The 12,355-nt window shown below is 39.3% G+C and overlaps 1 protein-coding gene across 1 annotated transcript; it reads right to left on the bottom strand.

Moving 5' to 3' along the window:
• Positions 1-2,696: 2,696 nt before the first annotated feature.
• Positions 2,697-12,355, bottom strand: LOC137256419 (mitotic-spindle organizing protein 2B-like). Its single transcript, XM_067794266.1, has 3 exons — positions 12,219-12,355; positions 4,290-4,458; positions 2,697-3,173 (listed from the first exon to the last, which is right to left on the bottom strand). The coding sequence occupies exons 2-3, from the start codon at positions 4,412-4,414 to the stop codon at positions 2,972-2,974; spliced, it is 327 nt and encodes a 108-aa protein (XP_067650367.1). The 5' UTR covers positions 4,415-4,458; positions 12,219-12,355; the 3' UTR covers positions 2,697-2,971.

Genomic DNA, 12,355 nt, shown 5'->3' with positions numbered 1-12,355 from the left:
TTGATGATTCTCCAGATCAGTTCAGTCAGGTTCAAATCGCAAAAAGAGTCATCAGAAGATGACATATCCCCCAAGCCCCGACATGTTTGAAAGGACAAATCATCTGACAGTTACTCATTGTCTTTTTAGACTAAGTTTGAATTGTTTCCATGGAATTCATGAAAATTATAAATGCCTTATATCTGTAATCAGCAAGGTCACAATTTCAAGATCTGACTCAAATATCTGCCAAGATCTGTTGAAAGATATGAAATGGTTTTCGAGTTGTGGGAACAAAGCCGGTCCCTCCATTTTGAGACTAAGTCCGAAATGTTTCCATGGAAAGCAAGAAAATAATAGATCACAAGATCCTGTAAATAGCAAAAGGCGCCACTATAGGTTCTGATTGATACATCTACCAAGTTTTGCAGAAAAACATTAAATGGCTTTTGAGGTCTGCTCCGGAAATGAAGCCAATCCCTCCATTTTGAGACTAAGTCCGAAACGTTTCCATGGAAACCAAGAAAATGACAAATCGCAAAAAACTGTAAATAGCAAAAGGCACCACTCTGGGGCCTGCCACACATATCTACCAAGTTTTACTGACGGATATTAAGAAGTTTTAGAGTTCTGCTCCGGAAACAAAACACACACCTCACTTTTGAGACTATGTCCGAAACATTTCCATGGAAACCGAGAAAATAATAAATCACAGAAACCTGTACATAGCGAAAGGCACCACTTTATGTTCTGACTGATGTATCTACCAGGTTTTGCAGAAAAATATGGAACGGTTCTTAAATTCTGCTCTGGAAACAAAGCCCACCCCATGATAAGACTAACACCAAAATGTTCCATTGAAAAACAAAACTTCCAAAAATCTGTAAATAGCAAAAGGCACAACCATAAGCTGAGATTACTATATCTGTCAAGTTTAGTCTCAAAATATTTAACAATTTCCAAGTTATGCTCCAGAAACAAAATGATTACGGACGTACGGACAGACGAGGCGTCGACTATATCCCACCGCATTACATGCAGGGGGGGTGATAATGATAAGGAGGCAAACGGAAGATTTCATGACCTGGTGATTTCAGATACTGGTCAGTTTTATACACAGGTGCTCTTTTGTTGATTTTAATGATTTCTTACTTCCTTGAAGTTGAAGTTAAGGCTTTCGTATCACGATCCTGGAAACTATGATATGGAGCATTGTCCATGACAGATAAGCTCTTAGATGGCAATGCCGGTACACACTGTTTTTGTACCCATTCCATAGAAAGCTGTCCATTCATTTCGGTGTGGTAATCTCGATCGGCCTCGGCTAAACACAAGAAAACACCCATTTGCATACTGGCAGTGTTCTGGAACATGTCACTTCAGTGGTAGCAACCCACTACGTTTCTGCAGTGTGGCTTGCATTCTGGCAGTGTTCTGGAACATGTCACTTCAGTGGTAGCAACCCACTACGTTTCTGCAGTGTGGCTTGCATTCTGGCAGTGTTCTGGAACATGTCACTTCAGTGGTAGCAACCCACTACGTTTCTGCAGTGTGGCTTGCATTCTGGCAGTGTTCTGGAACATGTCACTTCAGTGGTAGCAACCCACTACGTTTCTGCAGTGTGGCTTGCATTCTGGCAGTGTTCTGGAACATGTCACTTCAGTGGTAGCATCCCACTACGTTTCTGCAGTGTGGCTTGCATTCTGGCAGTGTTCTGGAACATGTCACTTCAGTGGTAGCAACCCACTACGTTTCTGCAGTGTGGCTTGCATTCTGGCAGTGTTCTGGAACATGTCACTTCAGTGGTAGCAGCCCACTACGTTTCTGCAGTGTGGCTTGCATTCACCCAAGTCTCATCAGACCTCTCTACTCTCTTTTGACATATGGTGCATAAATAATTATTTCTCATTTGCACAATTTCTCATCTTTCACAAAGAACACGTCTCACTTCCTCGCTAGCTTTGGTGTACTGAAATCCGACCTTATGAAGCAATTTCCAAAGTTGGTACTTACATACTGAGAGGGAATGTTGAGTTTCCATTTCTTTTTGTAATATGCGTAATGATAACTGTCCGTTCTTGCTATACAAACTTCGGATTGTGTCTTGGACAAGATGTATTTGAAACGAATCAAGATTTTCAGTTTTCATGGATTTTGATACACCCCCCACCTGGGCACTCATGTTTGAAGTTTGAATTTATCGTTGTTTTAATAAGGTTTTCAATTGCTACTCTGGAACCCCAACAGCACAAGATGTACATTTACGAAATACATCAAGTGCATAAAGTGGTCTGCCCTGTTGAGTTTCAGACTTGAAGAAGTTGTAGACCTTGTAAATTAAAGCTTAACAAAAGCAGTAAACTTCATTGTGTGAGATGAATGAATCACTCAGCAGGATAAATCGTCACGTAACAAATTTGCCCATGCCTCTCACTTACCTGGCTGTTACCTTGACTGTTGCTACACCTTTGTCACAAATCTTGCAGTACTGAATGAAAATGATGATTTGTTAAACAACATTTATATTTTGTTGCCAAAAATTATACCAAAATTCTGCAGAGTTGGAGTGTTTCTCCTATTTACTTTGGCATTAGTTTGAGTCACCTACGATTATTTGTTTTTGAGCTGGAATGCAGATTCATTGGGGAGACTTTGACTCCAATGGACTGTAACAAGATTAAAATGACAAAGATGAAGAGTAAGAAGATAAAACACACGTTCTTCATGTATAGGACTAATATTTATACATATCAATGTATATAATGACTTTGAGTTGATACTATAAATTCCCGTCAATGACATCAAACTTGGGAGTACAAAATATTCTGATGGGTGAACTGGACTGATGTGTCACAGACAGTCTCAAGACAGCTAGAAAACTATGTGCTTCCAATCGCACAACTCCACTGTGTGCTTCCAATTAGCACATGTCCATGTTCCTCTTTAACACAGCTTTTGCAAAGTCCTCAGGCTGATTCTCAACAGAGCTGCACTATCTCCGGGCTTCCACTCTCCTGGAACCAGATCCTTGCCGTGGCCGACTTCCAGAACTCGTTGCTGATCTTGAACCTCTCTGACCCATGACTTCTTCGTCCATGATTGTGTGCTTCTTTTTACGCTGACTACACATGGATTTCAGCATATGCAGAATGGCTGTTGGTGCCACATTCATTTTCAGAAGGTCCATGATAATCCTGAAATTTTAATGTGAAAAATTTACAACTACAAACTAAACTTTATTTATACCTGGTTTTTGCACTACTCTAAACAGATTTTATCATTTCTGCAAAGTTTACATCAGGTAAAATATTAGGGGTGACATATTATACCACAGTGCTAGTAGAACCACAGTATTTTGTCTTTGATTTGGTATACTGCAATGCAATACAAACGTTCAGTATTTTCTCTTTAAGTACTTCCATCTTATTCACCTTTTTATACTTTTTCAAACATATCTAGAAATCAAATCATTTTGTCAAAATATATGCTTTTCTTGGCTAGACACCACTATTTTCCTGGAAGTAAATTTTCATATACCGAACCAAAGGCCTGTACTGAAACATGCACTGTACTGTTTTACCTCTATAAAATATGTAAACACCCTTAACATTCCTCCCGCTTCACTAACAGATGACAACCCAAAACAACGAAATATATTATTGGCAACTGTCAAGTAATCCATCTGCTTTTTATCTACTTAAGTATATGACCACACATATGTCGATCTCAAACACAAGCTGAGGTAATACCGTTTGACCCTCAAAATCAGCATCAAAATGGTATGTTCTGTACATGCACCAAAACAACCTTCATTCATCTTCTCATTGTAATCAGTCTTTGGATACAATGTCAACAAATCTATACTGAACTGCGCAGCAAAATCAGACAAATTTCTCTCAGACTAATGTTTATCTTCTTCAAGTTCTAAATCCCATACTTATGCAGAAGCATGTATAGCAAGTTCCAGCCTTGTCTCACTGATATAGTTGCAGTCCATTTGGGTTCAAATGAGAATGATGAATGATAATATAACTCAAAATAGGGATAAGTGCACATAACTTAAAAATAAGACACTTGATTCTGAAACCTCTGTACCCATCTGATGTTTTTATGATCGATCACAGAAAACGTTGTTTGAACTAAGAAACCATCATGCCCTGTTCTGCTATTTTCATGCTTATGTTTTGTGCAGTATTTGGAGTTATTTCGTCATTCATCATAGTCATTGAACCTAGAAAGGTGTACTAACATGTTCACAGCCTCAGACTGACAGATGGACTAAGACATAACCTACAGACATGGCTACTTACTTGAACACACCAGGGTCAAGAGTGATGCCTCCAAGCTGACCAAGCTCATACAGCTCAGCTTCCTCGGGGGTCAGAATGTTTTTACTGAGGAGGGAGAACTGGAGTACCTGGCTGGAGGAGGTCATCTTGTCAGCAGCAAACTCTGGTCAGGGGTCAGATACCACAGACTCTAAACATGACATAGAAGCCAGTTTCATGATTACATCTTGTCAAGATGACTAAGGTTAGTCTCTGAATATACATAATTTGTAATGGTGACAAATAAATTCACTTAAATTGAAAAGGAATGCCCTTGAGATGGAGAATCTAGACTTGCTTCATTTTGGGCTTTAGCATTGCAAGGATGGCAAGTATAGGGGGAAATAATGTGGTTCAGGGACTGTGAGACTGACTACTTGTCAGGCAGCAGACACAGGTACTCATTCAGCAGTCTCATACATGTTTGGTTGTTTTGTTGTTGGTGTGTGGTCCTAAAAGTCAGTTTGAAGCAACACTGAGCGCAGAGAGTCCTTGGATGGGTGACCGTGTTTGGCATTTTGATTCCTGAGTGTTTCTAGGACTCCAGACCTGCCCCACAACAAACATGTGTTGCATGTGGTGCCACCTTAGGCAAGTTTCTAGTGCTTCACAGGCAGATTAGGTTATTTAGGCTAATAAGGATGTGACTCAGAACTTTGAGCACTTAAGCATAGACATATGAGTTGTACAAATATGTTACTATCATTACCATAATTAATGCCACATTCAACAATATTCCACCTATATGGCGGCAATCTGAAAATAAACAAGTCTTGACCAGACAATCCAGTGATCAACAGCATGGGCATCAATCTATAAAAGTGGGATACAATGATGTGTGCCAAGAAGTATCAAGCCTGACAACCTGATCTTGTGACTGTTGTAGTTACAACAATAAACTCAAGTCATCACATCTCTTGACATAACAAATACCACGGACAATGGAGCTCTTCCTGCAGTCAAATACACAATAACTCAAGCCATGAAAACTTTGACACTATATCAAAAGACATTTTTCAACTCGTATATTGCTCACCGGATGACCAGACTTGACAATGAATGCTGAACATGTGTGACTTCCAGTAAAAAGTTAGTGTGGCCTGTACAGGCTAGTGAACAGTTATCGCCATTTTTTAGCATTTGTTTATGACTTCCTCAACCAAATGATATAAAAGTTTCTTTATAGATAAATTAGCTATTTAAGAATGAAGATTTTATGGATATCAACTTCTTTATGAGAGAACACAACGTTTCGGAGTTAATGCTTACTCCTTCATCAGGTGATTGAGAAAGGGATACAGAGGTGTATTTATATGTACAGGTAAAACAATAACAAAGTAACAAGTGGAATGAGTTAACGAAAGCTAGTATAAACAAGCACTGATAGGAAGCCGATAGTTAAGATAACAATGATGGAAGCCAACGGTAATGCATTACAGTTGATTGGATATGTTTACATAACATGATTGGGGATAAGGATGGAAGCCAATGGTGATACATTACGCATGATAGGATGATGTACATAACACACGATAGGGGGTGAGCATGTATACATGAGGGTTGGTGATGTACAAACACAAGTATGTACTCGGGTAGATAGGCTATACATGAATTACATAGATAGAATGTACACAGGTAGATGAGATTAATTTATCAATAAGTCCCAGGCACTTGGTAGGTACACTCCTTGGTCGCGGTTGATGGCTGGTTTCTGTCTCCGGATCTCGATGGCCTCTTGCAGTTTCCTTTGGCGCCAGTTGTTGTTGTTGGTAGATAGTATCCTAGTGTCCTCCCATCGAATTGAGTGTTCAGGGTTCTTGAGAATATGTTCAGAGATGGCCGATTTCTGGTCGAGTTTCCTGACTGAGGTCTGATGTTCCTTCATTCTGGTGTTGATTGGTCTCAGCGTTTCTCCAATGTATAGGTCGCCACAGTTGCAAGGGATCTGGTAGATGCATCCTCTCGGGTTAGGGTGTTCACAGCTGGGTCCTTTACCGTTGGCTTTTAGGTAGGTCTTGATGGTCTTGCCACTGGAGAAGGCCAGCATCGATGTCACCTTCTCCAGTGGCAAGACCATCAAGACCTACCTAAAAGCCAACGGTAAAGGACCCAGCTGTGAACACCCTAACCCGAGAGGATGCATCTACCAGATCCCTTGCAACTGTGGCGACCTATACATTGGAGAAACGCTGAGACCAATCAACACCAGAATGAAGGAACATCAGACCTCAGTCAGGAAACTCGACCAGAAATCGGCCATCTCTGAACATATTCTCAAGAACCCTGAACACTCAATTCGATGGGAGGACACTAGGATACTATCTACCAACAACAACAACTGGCGCCAAAGGAAACTGCAAGAGGCCATCGAGATCCGGAGACAGAAACCAGCCATCAACCGCGACCAAGGAGTGTACCTACCAAGTGCCTGGGACTTATTGATAAATTAATCTCATCTACCTGTGTACATTCTATCTATGTAATTCATGTATAGCCTATCTACCCGAGTACATACTTGTGTTTGTACATCACCAACCCTCATGTATACATGCTCACCCCCTATCGTGTGTTATGTACATCATCCTATCATGCGTAATGTATCACCATTGGCTTCCATCCTTATCCCCAATCATGTTATGTAAACATATCCAATCAACTGTAATGCATTACCGTTGGCTTCCATCACTGTTATCTTAACTATCGGCTTCCTATCAGTGCTTGTTTATACTAGCTTTCGTTAACTCATTCCACTTGTTACTTTGTTATTGTTTTACCTGTACATATAAATACACCTCTGTATCCCTTTCTCAATCACCTGATGAAGGAGTAAGCATTAACTCCGAAACGTTGTGTTCTCTCATAAAGAAGTTGATATCCATAAAATCTTCATTCTTATGTATTTACACTTCTAAATGACATTCAAAGACTTAATTAGCTATTTGCCAGTGTATCCTGCTCGTTTACAGTTGCCAATCATGTTATTCTACAATGGAGACAACAGGAAGTGTGGTAATACATATCGTTCTTTCCATACAACTAACATAACAGACGCAGTTATCGCCACTTCCAAATGGTTTATGTTGTTCACCAAATATGGCGTAATTAAATCACTGCATTTCCAAACCTAACATACTCAGTACCTTTCATAAATGGTATTTATTTAAAAACTGAAATTTAAAAGAGCAAAGTATAATCTCATAGTGAATGTTGACAAATGCTGACATAGCTGATTTGGTGGACATTGTTTCTAATACTATGAAATGTTATTTATGGATACGAGGGTTGGCTGAAAAGTTCTAAGCCTCACTGTGAAAAAAAGTTACAAAGTCCACGTTTGTAATTTATTTTTCTTCATAGTCCCCTTCCAAGTTCACACACTTTTGCCAGCGATGCTGCAAGGCCCGAATCCCAGGAAGAAATCTTCTCCAGCTACCCTAACAAAATCAGTCACAGCGGAAATGACGTCATCATTACTTGCAAAATGGCGACCGGCGAGTTCCTTTTTCATTTTGGGGAACAGGTGGAAGTCAGAAGGAGCCAAATCAGATGAATAAGGAGGATGGTCAATGAGTTCAAAGCCACAATCACGGATTGTTGACATGGCCACCACCGATTTGTGAACAGGCGCATTGTCTTGGTGGAAGAGGACACCTTTAGCGATCATCCCTCGTCGTTTGGCTTTGATTGCTTCTCGCAACTGGTTCAGTAGATCAGCATAGTATCTGCCGTTGATAGTTTGACCTTTTTCAAGATAATCAATGAGCAGAATACCCCTGGAATCCCAAAAGACTGATGCCATCACCTTTCCAGCTGAAGGAACAGACTTGGCTTTCTTCGGAGCTGGTGAATCAGGATGCTTCCACTGTTTTGACTGTAGTTTTGTTTCTGGTTGAAAGTGATGTATCCAGGTCTCATCCATGGTTACAAATCGTGCCACAAAATCATCGGGATCTGCTTCAAAATGATGCAAATCATCAAGGGACGTCTGGAACCTAACACGTTTCTGTTCTGCTGTCAAGAGCTTTGGCACCCATCTTGCAGAAACTTTAGTCATTCCTAATTCGTTGGTGATAATATGCTCAACCCTCTCATGAGAGATGCCCACTACACTAGCAATATGTCGAGTAGTCAATCGTCGATCATCCATCAACATATCAAGCACTCGCGTGATGTTTTCTGGAGTGGTTGCTGTTGAAGACCTTCCTGAGCGTGGGTCATCATCAAGGCTTTGTCTGCCACGCTTAAATTCTGCAGCCCACCTCTTTACTGTGGAAAATGAAGGAGCATCATCCCCTAGAGTGGAGACCATGTCAGCATGTATCTGTGTTGGGGACATCCCTTTCTTTTGCAAGTACTTGATGACTGCCCTGGACTCAATTTTGTCCATTTCTGATGATTTCAGAGGGTAGGTTTACCAAAAGAGCTGTAGTTGAGATAAAACTATTAGTACGTTTGTAGTTCTTGTGTCTATGATTCACTAAATGATTGTCCTCATTGGTGGCAAACACCTGTCTCTACCTGGTGGGGAAAAAACACTCAGACTGAGACCTTTTCAGCCAACCCTCGTATGTCTCAGTGTAAGGAAACCATAATGCAAATCATGTCAGACTATTTACCATGATTAAAAACAATTGAAAATTGATCAAAAGAAGGATTAAATATCATGAGCTATTGTAAAAAAACATATTTGAACAGAATTTTGTTGTTTTAGTATAACAAACTTGAATACAGTAAACTAACCGTTAAATCGGAAGGATATTTGCAAATAAACATGTACTCAAATTTGTAAAGCTATGTGCATTGTAAAATTTTAACCCTAATTCCACTTTCTTTCTGCATGCATGTATGTCATTGTGTAACAGTATTAGTAATATATATATATATATATATATATATATAAACAATAATTAGCAAAAATCTGAGGAAAAGAAATTAAAATTGGTGATAACATTAAAAATGTGAAATGTGTATCTTTTGATTATTATTGATAATCATTCGTCACCAGGCCCCTGATAATCCATAGTGGATTTCGTTTGGTCCCAACACTAGTTTTAATCATGCAACTGAACTCATAATCATCATTGCAGCCAACAGTTCAAAGACAACAACACAGAAATGTTCAAATGGTGGTGTAATTTTCTTTGGTGAAATTTGCAAAACCATAAAGAATTATTGCCTTAATATTAAAAACACTTGTTAATATATCGGTCTAACTTCTTTGAGAAAGCTACACTCCCACTATGCTGCACATGACATCCCCCTGACCCTGCTATAATTATTTTAGAGCAAAACGAACTTTTTTCTTCCAGTTTGAATTTTTGCTTACTTCCAAGGGAAATATTTTGGGATATCCAAAATTAATATATTAACCAAACCTATTACAACAATTGCAATATATAGGGTCGAACCACAGTGTATGATATACATATACATATCATAATTATTCGCGGAGGTTTTATTTTCGTGGACAATTTTTTTGTGCAAAAGGCGCGAAAATAAATGATTTTACTGTATACGTGGACCTCATTGTATTGCAGCATACATGGTATCGTGGCAAATCAGTTTTTCCAGTTTTACATGCTAGACATTCCTCTTAGAGGTAATTTTGTATGTAAATCGACAGACCAACGTCAGTGGCTTGTTTGCTTTTTTGAAACCGACAGGATGGATCGAATCTCCGTAAGTATTATCCAGCAGAATTATTAACATTAAAATCTGGAATCTGTCTGACCCGCATCTATGAAATACCTACTAATAACATTTACATTTCATATACAACCCTTCCCACTCCATCTGAACTACATTGTCCTCATGTCCTTGCTGCCAAAAATATAGCGGAATTGATCTCATGAGCTATATTTATTTTCTGCGGAATGAATTTTATTGTTAACCACTATACGATGGAGTTCTCTCCTTTGGTAAATATTAATCATCGGATTCTACAATAAAATTGGTCTCATAATTTCCGATTGATGATATGTCAAGTACCGCGATACGATAAGGTACGGTCATGTTACAAATAAAATATAGGGAACAGAAGAAACTCTTTCCGCAATCCATGTATGGGATGTATATGATGTATTGTGTAATTCAGGTGCAAGGCATATGGTTATACGCATGTGTGTGAGTGAGTGAGTTAAAATTTAACATCACATCGGCAATATCTCGGCCACATCGTGATGAGAACATTTAACATTTAGATAAAATGTATGCATATGTTAAAAATCTGTTGAAAAAGGACAGTAAAATAACTAGAATATCACAGATATACATGTAAAACTAGTAATTAAATATAAAACATTTTAACTAGAAGGGACAACACAATGTAAAAATAGGCTATATCACCATGATCACCACACTAGGGAGAATGAAGATTATATGGATATCAACTTCTTTATATGAGAACACAACGTTTCGGAGTTAATGCTTACTCCTTCATCAGGTGATGAAGAAGTAAGCATTAACTCCGAAACGTTGTGTTCTCATATAAAGAAGTTGATGAAGGAGTAAGCATTAACTCCGAAACGTTGTGTTCTCATATAAAGAAGTTGATATCCATAAAATCTTCATTCTTATGCATTTCACTTCTAAATGCCCTTCACAGACTTGATACGACATCAACATGGAGATGATGCAGTTACATCCATCAACAGGTACAACCGTTCTATTAGCAAAATTGTGAAAACCAGTAATCATCTAACTTTCCTGTTACGATGCCGAGACAACAACCTCGTTCCCAGAGGATTTCAACTCTCATCTCCTGTCCCTCGATCACCCGCCATCAACAAGATACTCCACAATGCCAGCACCAGAATAGTCAAGCACCAGATACAGCACCTACGCCGCCACAAGTCCCACCTCCAAAAAGACATTGAAACTAGCAGAAGCCATCTACAAGACACCCTCGAGCCTGACCTCTACCACAAGACCCAGTCCTTGGCAGAGAAGACCAAGCAGCACCTCCATGAGAAAGTGAAAACTACACCTGATGAAGGAGTAAGCATTAACTCCGAAACGTTGTGTTCTCATATAAAGAAGTTGATATCCATAAAATCTTCATTCTTATGCATTTCACTTCTAAATGCCCTTCAAAGACTTCACACTTGGGAGGTTATGAGTGAGCCATAGTGTTAGTACTGTTACACCGCTCTCAGCAATATTCCAGCTATACGGCGGCGGTCTGTAAACAATCAAGGCTGGGCTAGACAATTCAGTGATGAACGACATGAGCACCGATCTGCGCAACTGGGAACCGATGACATGTGTCAACCAAGTCAGCGAGCCTGACCACCTGATCCTGTTGGTCGCCTCTTACGACAAGCATAGTCGCCTTTTATGGCAAGCATAGGTTGCTGAAGAGGGAGGTTATATGCATGTACAGAGTATATATATGATATATAGTGTTATGCATGCACAGGGTACATATGTTGCATTGTATTTATACATTTTTTATATTTTGTACATAATGAAAGTTATTTGTTTCGGAAAAACACATAATGATAAAAAAACCTCACTTTCCTGGATTTTACACTACCTATCAGAGACCTAACAGGTGTAATAGATTAAAACAACAACGATTACGAACAGAGACAAATAACTCGTAAAATGGCGCTGTTCACTGTTAGATTTAGCCGATTTCGTATTGTAGGAATGTCAACTAGTTCAGAGATATTGGAGTCTCCTATAAAAGCCTTTCGCCCCAAAATCTAACCCAGAGCTCCAATAGAAATTGTCAGCTCCGAACTTAATCCTAACCAAACGTTGGTGGCGTATCTTGAGACAATTCCAACTCCACGAAAACTGAGGAAAGGATTTCAAAGGTTGGTTAGTTTGCCATTCAGGCTGACATTTCCTTAACAAGTTCACTCTGTCAGAGTTGGAAGTTAGACCACCTCACAGATAATTACTTACATCGAAGTTATCGTCAGTTTAACACACTGTTACAAACATCTTATCACAGATATAACTCCATCCATGTCTGAACTTCTATTTAAGTTTTCCGCATTTATCATAACCGGAAGTTGTAATGTATTTACCGGAAATAGCTC

The sequence above is a fragment of the Haliotis asinina genome, chromosome 1, assembly GCF_037392515.1.
Source record: "Haliotis asinina isolate JCU_RB_2024 chromosome 1, JCU_Hal_asi_v2, whole genome shotgun sequence".
Taxonomy (NCBI): Eukaryota; Metazoa; Mollusca; class Gastropoda; order Lepetellida; family Haliotidae; genus Haliotis; species Haliotis asinina.
This window is presented reverse-complemented; position numbering and strand designations above follow the sequence as displayed.

What these genes read in the sequence shown, in the direction of transcription:
- LOC137256419 (XM_067794266.1), bottom strand. Translation starts at nt 4,414, where the DNA reads ATGACCTCCTCCAGCCAGGTACTCCAGTTCTCCCTCCTCAGTAAAAAC. An exon ending in CTTGACCCTGGTGTGTTCAA is followed by an intron (nt 3,174 to 4,289) that starts GTAAGTAGCCAT and finishes TTAAAATTTCAG; the next exon opens with GATTATCATGGACCTTCTGA.